The 18,123-nt window shown below is 43.5% G+C and overlaps 1 protein-coding gene across 1 annotated transcript in view; it reads right to left on the bottom strand.

The window, feature by feature from the left end:
- LOC144753940 (E3 ubiquitin-protein ligase TRIM11-like) overlaps nt 1–18,123 on the bottom strand; it is a 277,392-nt gene that overhangs the window by 82,699 nt on the left and 176,570 nt on the right. Inside the window, exon 5 of the mRNA XM_078641467.1 lies at nt 14,455–14,564. Within this exon, the coding sequence (XP_078497593.1) occupies nt 14,455–14,564 (110 nt within the window). The remainder of the gene's footprint in view (nt 1–14,454; nt 14,565–18,123) is intronic.

Below are 18,123 nucleotides of genomic sequence, written 5' to 3'. Positions count from 1 at the left end.
CTCTGTATTTCACTGTGCAAGCGGCAACCTGCCTGTACTTTTAAGTGAGCCTCCTGAGAGCTTCTATGCCTCTGTGCCGAGTCTATAATACAGCTTGGGCACATAAGCAAGGTGATTCCCTCATTTGCATGAGGCCATGTCCCCATGCAAATGAGGGAACACCCTCTGATGACAGCGCTGACACTATATGTGCGCCAGAGCTATCTGTATTACAGAAAGGGCAGCACAAGCGTCCGCAGCTCAGTCTGCGCCCCTGGGGAACTTCCGTAATATGCCCCTGGTGGTTTGTATGAGAAAACAAACCTGACTGATTAGTGCATGGTGCCAAATCGAGCCATTATAATGCATGAAGAATAGATGGGAATTGTAGAAAGTTGAAAAGTTCTCCTACTTATAGTGAAGCAAATAGTCTTAGTAATTCAACAGCAGAAAACACATGTTCTCACAGTGCCGTTACAATGAAATTATTTATTCCTCACATATATCAGCAAGAAACAAAGAACATTAAGAAACATTCACACACAGTGGGATCAGAGTTACTCAGTTAGGACCAAAATTAGAACCCTGTATTTTAATGAGCATGCAAATGTGAGCTTTCCACCCATGTGCTGCAGGAGAAAACAATAACAGCAAGGTGAAGGATGGAGCTCTTGTATTAATCTCCACCACTGGCAATCACTTGTGTGCCGCATCCCATTTCATTGTTTTTTGCCCACTAAGCCACCTCAGTTTGGACCCAGCTATATTCATATCTGTGTTGACACTGCCCCAATGGGAACAGACCAACCCGAACTGCCAGGCGTGGAACTGGAACACCGGCAACCCAGGACTGGTTTCACCTAGATTACATTCATCAGCTAGATATACCATGGTTACAGCGCCACAAACAGCACGGGACTCATGTCTAGGCATTCCCATTGCACTCGTTCTCATTTTCTTGGATGCTTAAAACGCTTTTGACGAGATGGACTGGACCTTTCTGTACCTCAACTTACTGAAAATGGGTATTGGCCTTGTTTTCATGAGAATTATTTTTGTAAATTATACAAGGCTGTTGGTAAGAGTTACCCTGAAATATAAAAATACGATTTATATGGAAAGGTAGAGCACCTAGGATCCCTCAAAAGCTACTGTTCCAATCCAGGGGGACTAGGGGATTGACGGTAGCCAATATCCCTCACCGCTACTTGGTGCCCAACCGAGAATTTTAACAGAGTAGTCCGTGCTTGAATCTGTGAAGAAGTGGCGCACAATGGACAATACATTAATGCCACAAACCCCTTTGGGACTTAGTGTGGGTAGTTAAACAACACAGCCCCTCAATGCCTACTTCAGCATCTCAGGGAGCATCACCTTAAAAGCTTGGGATAACAGCCACATTGAGAGGGACGGGAACTCATTCCTCACCATACATGCCCATCCATTAAAATCCTGCCTTCACCCTTGCTTTGGAGGGCAAAGCTTTTTGACACTGAAGGGAGGGCAAAGATAATAAGGGATGAGAACAAGTTTTTGGGAAACTAATAACACTAAAGCAATGGGTCAACTGAGAAGAGAGATTCATTAGTCTTACACCGTGGTCCTGGGTAGGGAAATCTATTACAAAATCTGGTTTGGGTAGCACTACACACTATCCCAGCTTCATAGCACTTACCACACTGAATCCACTAGGTGCTGGAGAGGCTGTGGTGTGCTGGGAAGGGCCCTTCCCATTTGGTGGCATACACTTAGGTTCGTCCATTCTCGAAAAAGGTGGCTCAAACACTTACAAGTATATTGGGATTTCCTATACCATTACACCAGAAGTGGTTTTGCTGGGCTTAAAACCAACTGAATTGCAGGCACTGCGGGAGCAAGAGTGATACAGGACACTAAAATGCTTGGGCGCTGCCAAACTGACCATCTCATTTAACTGACAAAGTGCAGACTGCCCCTCATTGCATGAATAGCAATCCAGACTTTGGTCTATTTTAGCGAGGGAATGACTGATTAGCAAATGGAAGCTCGTGAATATTACGCTGTGTGGTGAAGTGTCACAGTCTGCACTTCATCCAGCTGGATGGACTTGGGTATTTTTGCCTTAAAGTAGATTGAAGGATCATCTCCTGTATTTCTTTCTGAAATTTGGCATGGTGGTGGTTGCTGGCCATGCCTCTGAAGGATTGTGACTTGGTGGGCAAGTTGGCAGGAGGATTCCACCTTTCGAGGTTGAAGACCTGAATGGAATATGAAGGGTAGTTGGGGGTGAAGTGGGTATTGCCCAGATCTGCGTTGCACTATGCACTAGACTTGTTAAGGCCTACTGTTAAGCTAATCAGTAAACTGCAAATGTTCAGCAATCTAGGACTGTTTTGGCACTTGTTTTATTTCTTGAATTACCAAAGGAATGCATTATGAAATTTAATAAAAAGATGTACGCAAAAAAGGTTATAAAAATAGGGGACTCAAACAGTGGTGGCTGGTCCAGAATACAAAGAAAGGTACAAAGAACCAACAAATTACCCGTAACACTGTCCACTACAAGTTGCTTGCCAAGCAAGAGAAGGCAAAAGGCCAACACATCTGAAGAAGATGTCTTAAGGGGATCAAATTCCTCCTTGCTGCACAAAGTAACAAACGTAAGCACCGCCCAGAATAAGCAGACTGGGTCAAGGGACGGTGAGCTGAAAATGAGCCTCTGCAGGAAGGTCAGGGGAGCTTAGAATGCCCCACAAACCCTCTAGACATGAAGATGGAGGTACAGGAGGTTTGGATCCATTGGGAGAGGAGGCCTGCCACGAGTGGAAGTAGAAGAGGAGGGCATGGGCACCGATGGAGAAGATTTGAATACCACATCATCTACAGCCTGTCTGGCACTATCAAGATCATCTGTGCATGATGGCGATGTAGCTTGTTCCGAATCAACATAATTAGAGAGATGTGAGGAAATGTGCAGTGAAGGTGACTGAACAAATTTCCCAGTGCTCCCTGCTTCTGTGGCTAAGAAGTCCACTGGAGGGCTACTCCATAGCGTGAAGATGGCTGGAAACCACTTTCTGCTGGGGAGGTAGGAAGGCCTTTAGAGAGACAGTTTCCAGCTCCACTCCGATGAAGAGGACACAGGGACAGCTGGAGGTGCAACTTGCGAAGGTAGACTGAAAACCACAGGTCAAAGAGCAAGAACATGGTGGACTGCAGGTGGTCTGATGATAGAAATGGCAAGCCCACCTTCAGCAGCCACTCACTGAGGATCAGCACAGCAGAGATTCCAGGCCTGCAAAGTTGTGCCATATACACAGGTATTACTTTTGTTAAGTCTCAAGGGCCTAATGTTAACTGAAAGAAAAGGTCCACACATTTGTGGAGCCCACTTAACAGAACAGGTACTGCCTGTGCGACTGCAGGATTATTATATGAATATACATCATGCAATGAGAAAGACTCTGTGGAGTCTTTTATCTCCAAAGTCAAAAGGAACTGGGCAAGAGAAAGTATCTTGAACTTATACTTATGTAAGAATGCATTCTGAACACAAAGGCCAGTAGAGGGAGGTGACCATTGCCTTTATTAGGAACAAGAACATAAAAAAAGAGTAGCATGCCTTTTAATCTCTGCTGTATGCTAATTTGTGCCCAGCCGTGGTGCCCACCATATCCCTCCAGCATCAGTGATTCAGTCTGCCAGAGAATCCATACTGTTTTATATGAGATGCCACCTGGTAGACAAATTTTCCAAATCACCCGCACATTTTTCGGCCCTCTGCCACAGTAGGATTCTGGAAAGGATAGGGAAGCTCACTCAATAAGAACTATTTAAAAGATAACAGCAGACCTGGGAAACTGCAGCACCAGAAAGATGAAAAGACAAATAGGAGGATAGAAGCATGGAGTGATCCACAGTATGAAATGTAGTGGAGTGACTAAGAAAAATAGAAAATAATATAATATGTTAGTTATCCTGTAAGCCTCGGTCCATGCATGTAGTGCTGTAGATTCACTTGCTCTGCATACTCCTGCCATCTAAAGTTGGGCTAGGATGTTTGCAAACTTATCTTTCCTCAAAGAAGTCTTTTGAGGCAAGCTGTGTAGTGACTCCTTCTAAGGTTGGTAATGTGCATGGTTATCAATTCCATTGTTTGACTGTTCTCTGCACACTAGGTGTGGATGAAGAAGGAATATATGAAAGGAAGATTAGATGGCCATGCCAAAGGAAGAAAGAGAACATATATCTGCAACTAGCAAAGGCTTCCAAAGAGGTGGACGGGTGCATGTGAATCTACAGCACCACATGCCATGAACAAATGCTTACAGGGTAAATAACTTATTCCTTTCATGGCATGTGTGGCTTTAGATACACATGCTCCGATTAGACTGTAAGGCAGCGACCCAATGAGTGTTGGCCAGCCACAGGAGGTTGCATAAGACTGAACAGACTTGGTAGGCTATCCATTGCATGTTGTAGCCTAGGACATATAAACAGTAACGTCTGCTGAACGTGTGTGGAGTGGACTATGTAGCTGCCCTACATATGACAGCTATGGGGATACTGCCAAGGAGAGCCACAGAGACGTCCTTCTTGGGAGTGGACTTTGGTATGGGTGTGGCAGCCAACTTTCTTTCAGCTTTAATTTAGCTAGTTTGGATATCTGACAAGCCAACTGGCTCTATCCGACTTGGTGAAAGCAACAAAGAGTTTCTGTGTCTTAAGAAAAGCTTAGTTGGTCTGCAGAACAATCCTATCAATATGAACTGTGAAGGGCTCTTACAAGGTAAGAGCCTTTTGTTTACTAACACGCTGCAAAGGTGTGGTAACTACAAGGAAGGCTACCCTTCACGACAGAAGCTGTAGTGGGCACTAGTGTAAGGGTTCAAAAGGAGGGCCCATGAGCTGGTTAAGGACAATATTGAAGTTCCATATAGGGATGGAAGGAACCCTAAGTGTAATAACTCATCTGAGTTCTTCCATGACTAGCCTAATTAAAGGATTCTGAATAATGAAAAGTGCTCCCTGTTTTGCAAGGAAGCTGCAATTATAGCTAGATGAAGGCTATGGGAAGTGTAAGCTAAACCAGACTTCTAGAAATGAAAAAAGTAGCAAACTACATCCTGGACCACAGGTTTGAGTTGCAGTTTAGGGTGGTATTCCCCCAAACATTTTCCCTGCGTACACCTCATTTTGGCTGTATTCTTTTTGTTGGCCTTAGAACTCAGCACTTTACCACTGCCAACCAGTGCTAAAGTACATGTGCCTCTCCCCTAAACATTCTCTCATTGTCATATCCACAATTGCCATACTTGATTTATCTGTAAGTCCCTAGCAGAGTGCACTACCTGTGCCCTGGGCCTTTAAATTGAATGCTACTATTGGGCATGCAACACTGATTGTGCCACCCAACAAGTAGCACTTTCAACATGCCTCAGACCTGCCCCTGCAGAGCCTGTGTGTGCAGTTTACACTGCCATGTCGACGTGGCATTTAAAGCCCCTTGCCAAACCTAAACCCCCACTTTAATTACACATCAGTCACCAATAAGGTCAAGCCCATAGGGCTGGGTGCTGTGTAACTAAAAGGTAGGACATGCACTTTTAAGTTTATCATGTCCTGGTAGTGAAAAACACACCCATTCATTTTTCACTACTGTGAGGCCTACCCCTATCATAGGTCAAAATTGGTAATTTTTTATTACAATTATAACCTGTAATTCCTGATGGAGAAGAAGTATCTCTGTCATAATGTCATATCATTGGAATGGTAATGATAAATACTCTTTGCTGGCAAAGTTGAATTTATCATTGCTTTTTTAGAAATGCCACTTTTAGAAATATAATTAAATAGGTAATAGTGCCAACAAAGGATTTGTTTTAAGAAAAGGTTTCAACCAATGTATCAACTATATATACATAGTGTCTAAACATGGCATCGTAAATCAAGTGCATATTGTATATTTAATTTATCTGGAAAAATAATTTCAACAAACGAGTATGTCTTTCTATCAAATTTATATTGAAGATCAGAAGCATAAAATGTTGGGTGTTCATGAGAAAATCTACGGATGCATTGATAAGACATTGTAATTGTAATTATTATCTATATTGGCTTACTAGTCGTCAATGCATGTAAACCCACTTCTCAGGTTGTAACAAATGAGTCTGTCCATCATATAAGAACTAGACACACAAAAGTGAATTTAACTACGACTAAAAGGAAAGTTGGGTTAAGTGTTGACGTTTCAATCCCTGTTCTGTTTCTGTGAGAGCATCTTCAGGACTGTAAAGTAGTGTGAAGATCTAAGACCCAAGGCAAAACATTTTTAGAAAAACAAGGAGTCACAAAACTTCAACTAATAAGAACTATATCCAGACATACACCCAAAATAAAGTAATGGATACCATCACCTATTGACTAATTAGGTTGGTGAGTCAACATGTGACTTGGATTTAGCAATTTTCTCTGAGTGAAGGAAAATCTGTGAATTGCCAATGAGAAATGTAATCAATATTGGCTGGTCATTGCGCTTAGTTGGGATTAAATCATGAATGCCATACTTTCACTGGATATAATATGTGTAATCTCCCGATCAGTAATGGGTGAATTTAAAATGTGTCTGAAAAAAAGAGAAAAGAGAAGTAACTTCTTATTTTTCACCATATTCTATGAGGTTAACTCAAATAGAATCTATGCAGCCAAATCATGTAGTTCAAACTGGACATCATGATATTTAGTAAAGTCTTGCTCTCAAAAATGCCCATGCTCTTAAAAATTGCATCATAGGATAAAAAGATGCTCTTGTGAGAAAACTGCATCTATTATGTGCAAGTTATCGGAAAAACAGGCCCTTTGAAAATAAAGCAGGTGTTGTGAGCCAAAAAGCGATGTTGCTCGTGAATGCGTCTTACTTGTGTTGTTGCGGTCTTTGAATATATCCTAGCCCACCAACATGGAAAGGTTGCATCCTCCAGCTAGCCACCGCTCATTGGGGTACTGCTATACAGTTTTGGCAGGGCATCTGCCACTACAGCCACACATGCCACATACGGAATAACTTACTTATCCTGAAGTCACTTGTACTTCAAAGGCACAGCTAGGTATAAGTACTGGGTCTCTGACCCCACCAGATCAGACACTACTGGACCTGTGAAAAACTCTCTGAAAGGAGGAAGGACTGCTGTGCTGCTACGAGGACTACCACTCTGTTGGACGGCTGCTTATGAAGAATTGCTTTTCTGCTGTGCTGCCCTACTGCCTGCTATCCTTTGCCCTACTGATGAAGAACTGGACTCTTGCCTGAACTCAGAGTGATCTCCAAGGACATGCTGGCTTGCCTCCTCATGATGGCTTGCCTCCTATTTTAAGACTCAGGGATATCAAAGTCTTTCCCCAAGGAACTGTGCCTAGTCCCCTGGAAGTGGATCCAGGTGCTTGCTCTAATGGAACAGATGCATTCTCTGTTGTGTGGAGCAGAACCAACACATTGCAGGTGTTGCAGAAACAGAACCGGTGCATCTCACTTGGAATCAGAGCATCGCCATTGGAACAGACACATCGGAACCACTTCCGCTGCAGTGAGACGATAGACTCATCCCCTCAACTGCATGAGAAAAATAGTGCAACCGCTTCAGAATCAACGCATTTCAAACTCAGCACTTCATCTTCCAATCTGGTGTATCGCCACTGTTGCATGGAGAAAAGAGTCTTATCACCTCAACTGTGGGATTGACAAAGAAGCATCGCTAACCTGACCCCCACTGTTGCGACCATGATCAAGGTACTTTTGTTCAGCAGGCCCTGTACATGGCCTGCCTGAACTCTTCACTTTGCCTTAGGCCAGTGTGGCCGGATATTGCTTCTAAGCCCTATTCTGACTTTTGTTCTTTAAAAATTCATATCTTGACTTTTACACATTGGATTTTATAAAAAAACTATCTATTTTTCTAAACTGGTTTGGAGTCTTTTTGTGTTTTTATTGTCTTACTGTCTGAAGTGTTGCACAAATACTTTACCCATGGTCTCTTAAGATAGCTTGCCTGCTCTGTGCCAAGCTACTAAGAAGACAAGTACAGATTAATTCATGGTGAGTATCTGACTGACCCTGATGAGGACTGTGGTTCCCGCTTTAATAGGGTGCATACCTCTGCCAACAAGAAACCCAATATCAAACAGTGAATTGATGTGCTTTGGGAGGCAATTTTCCACTTGGCTACATAACAGGCTAATTTGGTGCATCTAGGTACCTCATACATTCTTGAAATACCTGAAGATAACTAAACTCTAAGACCTCAGGACCCAGATCGCTAAATTGAGTTACCTGCAGCTCAGAAGTGTGATTAAACTGTGGCTCTGTGTGAGAGGGTGCGGCCTGTTTGAAAGCTTCTCCTGAGGAACCGCTGACAGCACTAGAAGGGTCGTAAACCAAAATTGTCTGGTCCATCTGGGAACCACCAGGGCAAGAGTGAGGGATATTTGAAGAAGCTTTCATACCATGTACAAAAGGAGTGGGAGAGATGGAAAAGTGTAGGCAAATATCCCTGACCAGTTCATCCAAAGAGCATTACCTATGGACTGTGGGTGTGGAAACCTGGAGGCGAAGCTGCATCATTTTGCGTATTGGGTGGTGGCTCAGAGGTCGATATCGGTAAACCCTCAACAATGGAAATAAAGGAGTAGGACTTGTGGGTAGAGTTTCTACTCGTGGGCTTGATGCTGCATCCTGATTACCAGGTCTGTAAAGTCGCTGTCCAATCCAGGCAGGTACTCTCCTAGAAGATTCATCTTGTCGTGAAGTGTCCAACACCAAATGAGGAGTGTGTGTGGCTCCTACGTTTTGAACAACATATTGTCTGTCTTTATAAGGACTACTTTGTGTTGCACCAGAGGGAAGAAAGCTTGGAGTGCTGGCTGAATGGCCAGTAGTTCTAAGTAATTAATGTGGAATCCTTGTTGGTGCAGTGACCACATACCCTGTGAGGTCTGTTGCTTAAGATGTGCCCTTCATCCTCTGCCCACTCCTGGTAGGTACACTGCTAGGAGATGTATCTTGTGGTGAAGTGCTGAATGCCAAATGCTCTGTGCCAGTGTTGACAGCTACAGAGTGTGTGTGGCTCCCAGGTTTTGAATATCATGTTGTCCATCTTTAGCAGGACTACTTTGTGTTGAACCTGGGAGAAGGAAAGCAGAGTGCTAGTTGAATGGCCAGTAGTTCTAGGAATTTGATATGGGAGTCCTGTTGGTGCGGTGTCCACATTCCCTTAACAGTAATTTGCTGAAGATGCACCCTTCACCCGGAAACAGCGACGTCCCTCATGATAGTCACTGGGAATTGAGTTTAGAAAGTGCCTGCTCCATAACTGCTGGTTTCTGTTCCATCTATGCAGAGTGTTGGTGGCCCATATCATCACTTGATCCTCCCATACAGGCTCTGCCCATTGTGCTGCCAGGCACTCCAGTGGAGGAAGCACATGTATTCTTGCGTGGGGAACTATGGCCATGCAAGAGACCATCGCTCCAAGTAGTTGCATTATTATTCGGTCAGGTGGTGATGTGGCTGAAAAAGATTCCAGTAACAGTTGGAAAGCTTGACCTGTTCTTGGCTGGGGTAAGTATTCCCAGTGAATGTATTGAGCACTGCACCCAAGAAGGGCTACACCTGTATTGTGAAGCCCAGATTATAAATAAGTATTAGCATGGTTTGCGTGAAATATGCTGTTGCCTGTTTCCACTCTTGATCAACCAAGCAACCATTCATTCAAGTAAGGAAACACATAGGTAAGTGGCTGCCACAGCATGACATTCTTAAATACCCTGGGGGCTGAAGTGACCTCGAAAGGCTTTAGTTTGAACTGAAAATGCTGGGCACTTACCACAAACCGCAGATAGCAGTGGTGAGCAGGATGGATGACTATGTGGAACTATGCATCCTTCAGATCGAGAGCGATCATAAAGTCATGTTGTTACAGCAGTGGTGTGACCATATGAACATTTTCTGATAGGGCTTGAGGTGGAGAATACGACTTAGGGTACTGCCTTTTTTATAGCAGGGTGTGATGTTGTTTGGAGATGCAGTGAGCTCTAGGCAGTAACTGTGTTGTACGATGGAGATGACCCACTGGTCGGGGGTTATTCCTTCCACTGCAGCAGAACACCCGGAAATCTAACCAGACAGGTGTAGTGTGATGGGGGTGGGGTGGAGAAGAGTCACATCTTTGTGGAGGCAGCTGCTTTGGCCCTGCCTTTAGTGTAGTTACCTCTGTAACCTCCTCTAGAGTAACCACACATTGTTGTCTGCTGCGATTGGTAAGAGGCTGGCTAGTCTGGCAAAGTGGTCTTGCTGCCTCCCCTGTATTGGGCCCTATGAAAGGATCCTCTCCTTTATCTTTTTTAAACTTCTTCAGCATCTGATCCTCCTATGCTCTGAAGAGATGTTCACCACTGAACGGCAGAGTCAAGAGATGGTGTTGCATTTATTGCTTAAAGTCAGAGACATAAAATCAAGTGGAGTAGGAGGTGTAGGAGCAGGAGGAGATGCAGGAAGTTGGCTAGTGTCCCTGTCCAATTACTTTCTTTGCTTAGAGGGAGGTGTGGCTTCCAAGGAAATCTGTCCTCAAACTTCAGTTTCCTCGTCTGTGGGAGGGTGTTTTAAGGCTTGGGTAGCAGCTTTGTAGAGCTCCTCCCAGTCTGTGGGTGCATAAATGGTAGCTTTTGGAAGACACCGAGTTATCCTTGTAAACACTGAAGAATCAGCTGCTCCAAGTCACCCGATCCTGCCACTGATAGGGGCTTTGGTGACAAGTGGGTCAAAGGACTATGTGGGCCCAGCACTTTTTTGGTGCCAGGATTGTCCTCCATGCCATTTGAAGCTTCAGATCTGAGCAGAGTTTCTGCGCTGGCTTCGGCAGTGGTGACGGAGCTGAGGGGTTGTTGCCACAAAGGATGGCTGTGCCTTGTGGTGTTCCTTTGGCACCCGAGATGCGCGCACCAAAGATGAGCGTGCAAAACCCAGACAAAGGCGTTGCTATAGTCCCAGTCATCGAAGCTCCGCAAATGCGAAGACCAGAGAAATGTACAGCATTTTCCATGACAACAGGAGATGATAGAGAGATAGACCGAAGAAGTCCAACAACGAGCTTAAGAGACATCAACCCAGAACTGTAGTTCATACACCCTTATCCTTGTAAAAAGAAATAACCCATACGTGTATCCTAGTAGAAAGAAAGAACCCTCAAACGACGGGAGAGCACCAAATGTGGAATTTCACCCAACATGTTATCAGTAACTTTTTCATTTTTTAAGAATTTGTAGGAAGACTTGTTCTATTTCATCAATACTTCTCGATATTGTATATTGCCCTTTAAAATGTATCAGACAAGTTCTACATAGGAATTGCTCATTCAAGAATCCATAGAGATTAAGGCCACACCCTTAATGGGACCATATTCTGTTAATGGGAAGCGCAAACAAATGTATGTATATTTAAATTGTAAGCATTTACGTCTATATAATGTATATACTATAACTGACCTACGTGTGCTTCCTACTCATGCATAATGACCTTTCTCTTGTAAATATGATATGGCAAATTACTAAAATTGTTACTATTGAGTTTACAACTTTTGTGATGCACTCTGCTACCATAAGGGTGGAGTCGGCATTATACAAAACCACAAATATAAAACCAAAATATAAATAAGTGTGGGCACTGCGGTTTTTACACTTTCAAAGCCTGAAATTTTGTTCATTGTAGGCCTTGTGAGTGCAAAACCTTTTTATATATCAGGCCCTAAGCGGATAATTTAAGGATTAGTGGGCCACAGTTCGAGTTTGACACCACTTTGGCTGCCAAACCTCCTAAAGAAGCACCTGCTTTAAGGGGAAAACACTATTCATAATATCCACCATATACTGGGAGTTTCTTTTTCAGTTGAGGGCATTTTCTGCTCAAGACCAAAGAACAGGCTACTGAGAGGAGGGGGATGGGACATCTCTCCTCTGAATCTGGCTCCAAGAATATTTGAGAGTGGCATAGCACACAAGTTATGCATCTACTTTATGTCTTAGGGCGAACAAAGCAAAACCAAAGGGGATGATGAACGAAGTGTTGAACATTGTAAGCACTCATCCCCAGTCAACTGATCTGGGTTTAATCCATCATAATTCTTTAGCTCACTCCACCACCCCAGTTCAGATATGGCCATATGCAAATCAGTCTAACCCTGTAACTCATGGGAACAATCCAGTCCGAACTGTCAAGCCATGTCTTCCCTGGACCTGAACCAAGCATCCTGGAACCGGTTTCTGGCTAATCAGCCATCATCAGCCAGGCTAGCTTGAATCCAGTGGCAAAGTGAGCAAGGGACCTACGTCTGGGCATACCCTGCCAACTTAGAGCAAGCAAAGCAAAGCAAAAGCAAAGGGGATGATGGACGGAGTGTTGTTCCCATGAGGCACATGGTCAAGACGGATTTGCATATGGCCAGGTCTAAACTGGGGTGGCATGGTGAGCAAAGGAATGATGGATTTAACCCAGATCTCTTGATTGGGGGTGAATGTTTTGATTTGTTCTGCATTTCGTCCATCAATTGTTTATCTTTTGTCTACTTTAAATCTAACATTAACTTTTATTATAAGTTGGGGTCAACTAAATAAGTTTTGCATGAATGTATCAGGAGAGGGAGTCAAGTCAGACACTGAACTTCCTGTGTTGAAGAGGTCACCGGTCAAATGCCGCTTTTCCGTTTGACCATTATAGATAATGGGTAACCCAAAAAGTCACGCCGGATCTGGGCACAATGCGGGAATGAAGAGAACGGTCCGCGACTCATTCAAAGAGAAATGCATTCAAACCTGTTGTGTAAAGACTCCAACACTGGTATTTAATCCCATGTGGGTGCCACTAAGCGTATTCCATCAAAGTTCTATTATATTTGCATACCCTGAATTTTAGAAGAAAAAACAGCAATAAAGCACCAGAGAAGCATAATTCATCTGCAATGAATGGATTCTAAAAGTTAGGATACAATCTTAATTTCATTCAAAAGGTGGATAGGTTGCAAAATTGGAGAAGGAAAAGGGTTGTAGGGTGTGTTCGTGTGGGGTTGGAGAAGGCGAGGATCACAGATTTTAAGCAAAAGTAATTCGATTATTCATAACAATCAACTGGTAATGGAGACCAGGGTTGAGAGACCTGTCCATAAACAGACATGTTATTACAATAATACATTTAATTCAATCATGCATCTTTAGAATATAGGGCGGGCAGACAGGTACAGGCCTCGTGTGGGTAGAGAGTGTCGACGTTTCAACTCGGCTTACGCAAAGAGGGTGTGTTTGGACCTCTGCTGCGAGTCTTCTTCAGGACGGGGTTAGGGCAACCTGGGGGTAGAGAGTATTGATTACTATGGCGCTGCGATACTCTTAGTACTAATGGACTTGGTGTAGTGGAGACACTAACCTAATCCTGGTGCTGTTCAGGCATCACAGGTGTTGAAATTCACAATGGGCCGTTGACCACTGTCACACGACCGGTTACTACTAGTGAGGGGAAGTGCCTGCGGTCACCAACTGCACAGGAGACGAAGCTTCCCATCCCCTCGGTGTGGTGTACTCCAATTACCTCCACGATATGGGCCCCAAATTAAGCCTGTATATATGGTGAATTCAATCACGGATCCTAAAGACACAACCATAAGAGCAGGTATAAGAAAACACATAGATAATGGACAAGATACAATGTCCAATGTGAATTCCAAAAAGAACCACCCCTGAGAGCGAGTATTAGGAATCCCATGTTTAAAGTACAATAAAGAATACTCCTCTAAGGAGGTGAAACTATTACAAGTCTATGTACAAGGTTAGCGCATTCCTACAGTTAAACAAACAGAAACACTATGTACAATGAGTTTGAGAAGGGTAGCGCGGCCCTACATTAATATCACAAACATGAATATGCAGAACTCTATGTAAGTTACGTGCGTCCGACAACCAGGGAAGGACCCTGTAGATGTCTAATTTGCAAGAGTGGTGAGAGCTGTCGGACAATCCATTTCTTCTGAAATTCAAGCTATGCAAATATAATATAACTCTGATTACATAAGCTTAGTGGCATGCACATGGGATTAAATACCAGTGTTGGAGTCTTTACTTGAATTTATTTCTCTTTGAATGAGTCACAGACCACTCTCTTCATTCCCGCTTTTCCTTATGAGGCTGATACTCCAAAGTCCATACCATTGAGTAAATAAACACAAGGTATTTTACAGATCTTCAAAGAACGTAGGCATGCTTTATAAAGTTGTGCCTAATTATTGCATTCATTTTATTATCTGCTTCGATTCACTTACGCTCTTTTATAGGTTAAGGTTTTCGTGTCTTCGAAATATCTCATATGCCAACTGAATGTATTGGTGAGTTGATAAATACAGGCATTTATTGTGTACTGGACATTCTTCTTACCACACTAATGACAAATTTGTGATGTCTCACCCAATGATTCCAATATTTTTCTCTCCAGGTCCACATCCTTCTCCAAGTCTGTCTCCTCTTTCTTCTTTAACTTATCACCATCCATACGCTGAGCTTTCATATTCTCAGACCTTGGAAAGAGAAAAGTGGAGATGCTATCAAACACCCAACTGTTCAGAAGGTAACAGTAGGAGAGGAATTATGTATTGAATGAGATATATGAGAGGAAATAAAAAATGGAGCATCAACTACGGGGAAAAATGAGGATTAGAACACCAAGGTACATACAAAAAGAGATCCCAATAATCGGAATGGACCTTTATTGAGAGACGCATGTATGTATGAACATATATGATATTTCTATACCGCACTATAAATGGTCAAAGACACACAATGTCAATGAATACAAATCCAAGGGCATAGCACATCCGTGCCGTGAATGCGCACTTCTGGCACGCTGAAGGTGGACCTAAGGCAAGCTTGTCTGCGCCCAGATAGTGACCAGTGCCAGCCCCGCTGCTATTTTTTCCTCCAATATCAACATCAATATAACCTACACAAGGGAGGAACTGCTGAAAAAACCTCCAGAAAGAGACCTTCGTTTACTACTCTCCAACCACAGGTGAATCTGGGTAGCACAAAATGTCTGGTCTGCAACTTTACGCTTTGCACCCTTTAAATTAGAGACACTCCCTCAAGCAAACTAGCGACCACGAAGAAGGTAATTATAAAAGATCCACTTGAATGCACTTTAATTAACGAGTTTAGCAATTCTACAGACACTAACAAAACTGGAACCTCGCCTTCATCACTGAAACATGGGCTGGCCTTTCTAAGGGCCAGACCTGGGAGCCGCCATACCCACAGGCTACCATATATCAGACTAGAATTACCCATTACAAGAGGTGGGGGCCTGGCGATAATTTATAATAACAAACTCATTGCCATGTTCTCCCCCCTTTTGCATAATGCAGAGTATGAAGCCCTTTCATTTAAAATTCGACACTACCCAAACAACCCCTTTAAAAGCCCTCTTCTTTACTGCCCGTCAGGCCCCGGATCTGTAAATACCCAGAATTTTAGCTTTAACTAGAATCCAGATTTAATACTGCGAATTACACCATTCTAGGCGACTTTAATTTCCACCCGGAGATTGGTTTTCACAAATATTCAGAAACCCTAATAGGAATCATGACTAGCCTACGCCTTAATCAAATAGTACCTGATCCTACTCATATGGATGGCCATACCCGGGGCGGGATCTTTACAGAGAAACCCCTCCATAAAATTTAGGAAAGAACTACCGCTTATGCGGTCCGACGATTCAGCAGTAATGACTGATATTACATTAACAGACAATGCGCCGTCCATAACCCAACCCCATTAAATGAAAACAATGTGCCTTTTGCATGAACTTGACCCAGACTAGCTAAATATGTTCCTCAATAGGACAAAAACAACGTATGCAAATAACTTGGACCAGGTTGTCTCCTAATAGCACACTTGGTTAAACAACGCTGTGAATCAGTTACACCCTGAATAAAAAAAAATCCACAAATCACAGGCCAACTCCCACGGAACCGTGGTTTTCAGATAGACTCAAAACTCAAAAATAATTGGGTGATAGGCTAGAATGAAGATAAAGACATCACTATAATGTCAGAGAAAGAGACCGATAGAAAAAAACTTTAAAAGAATAAAAAATCATGATCTTTGAAGAAAAATAGTCCTTTCACAAATAAAATTGGAACGGCCAAATACACTACTAGAGCGCTTTTTAAAACAAGCATTTGCAATGCAATAGGTCTCGCATTTGCGAGAGTTTGAGCTATTGGCATTGTGAATGACAATACCTTTATGTTTTGGTTTTAAAAACAAATATAAGGCATTGTCATTTACAAAGCCAATAGCTCAAACTCAAGTAAATGCGAGACCTATTGTATTACACACAACCTACTCCTCAGGGACCGACTCCAAAATGTGTTCCATCGGATATCTCACTGCTAAAATACATCAGCAAGTTTCACGCTCCCTGCTGACATCAGCTGTGATGGTATAGTTCCCAAATCCAAGGAAAAGTACGGAGGCTGGAGAGTCAGTGAAATTACGGAAAATAAAAGGAAGCAAGCACTGTGTTTTACCGTCACGATTACACACAACCTACTCCTCAGAAACCGACTCCAAAATGTGTTCCATCATTTTATTCAATGCCTGTAGCACTAATTAAATTAGAAACAACGTTCACTTCAAAAACCACTTCGCCATTGTCCCTGAACTCCATTGTGCTGTACTTGCGCCCGTAGAAGGTGGCACATCCCGGTAGCCAATGTGCATGAAGTGTAAATAGACCCTGAAGCATATTATATTCAATTTATAAAATTCCCAAACGCAGGCACACAAATAAAATTACTATCGTTTTTTTTTTTTAAATAATGTGGTTTTTCGCAATACGTTTTCAATTTTGGTTTAAATAACTTCGAGTTCATCTTTATTTTGTAACTGTGCTGATAAGAGTGTAATCTATTTTCATTTGCTTTGGAAAACAAGACGTTTTACTCCACGGATTATGAAACAATCACTTCTGTCGGATCATACAAAACAAATATCACGACCGGACACTTATTAAGTGCTATCTCAGTGCTATCTCATCTTTTGTATAGCGTACAGTCTCACAAAAACCTCTTTAGACAACAGAGTTAGTTTAAATGGGGTGACACGAATATAATGTTTCGAACGCACCTTTTAGAGCTGCACAAATACATTGGTATGAAAGGTATTCTTATGCGCATTCTCTACAATAATATCGGGAGAATTCCGACCCTGCCCAGTCTTCTACAAATCCAGTCTGCAAAATAAACGAGCGGCAAAGAACACATAGGACAAGCCAGCAACAAAACAAAACGAGACGAGACCTGACACGCAAATCGAATTTCCGGCCGGGAGAAAGGAGAGGCGTGACACGCACGAAGGAAGGAAGGGGCGGAGAAACAACGGAGCGGACTGCCGAGTCTGGGCACAGGGAGGAACAGGACGAGAGGAGTATAACAGACCCGGTGAGGGGGGGCGTCGGGGCACATTGACGGTGCCCGCCCCCCCCCCCAGTGATGGAAGCCCTGCGTGTGCCCGGTGAGTGGGGTTGGGAGGGTGTGTGTGTGCGGGTTTGTGTGTGATTCTAAGCCCTGCGTGTGGAGGGGGTGGGGGGGTGCGGGGGCGGGAGGGGTGAGTGTGTGCGCGTGGAAATGTGTGTGCGCATGCGTGACTTTGCCTGTGTGTGATTGAGAGAGCATGTCAATGGGAGGCAGGGGATGTGCACGGCGCCGTGCGCGCCCTCGAGGGCAAATCTGAGACAGCGAGTCTCGTGCACCAACGCTGTCTCCGATTCCACCCGAAAGTAAAAACAATAGGTCCTTCGCTACGCTCGACCTAAAAAACGAATTGTCAGGGGGCGCTAGAGGGCGCACATGCAGAATGGCCGCACGTGAGTTAGGCTCCTGCACGCCTGGAATAATAATCCTTAATTTATCCTACAAAACCAGCATTGCAGCCTGATCGTAGTACATCCGAGGGTCGAGTGCACAGATCTCTAAACTCGGTGAAAGTTTGATGCAGATCCGACGTGGCAATATGGAGAAAGCAGTAAAGGAGCTTCTGACCGACAGCAACGCCAACGATTGAGAGTGCGAGGGGGCA

This window comes from Lissotriton helveticus, chromosome 5_1 (assembly GCF_964261635.1).
Source record: "Lissotriton helveticus chromosome 5_1, aLisHel1.1, whole genome shotgun sequence".
Classification (NCBI taxonomy): Eukaryota; Metazoa; Chordata; class Amphibia; order Caudata; family Salamandridae; genus Lissotriton; species Lissotriton helveticus.
This window is presented reverse-complemented; position numbering and strand designations above follow the sequence as displayed.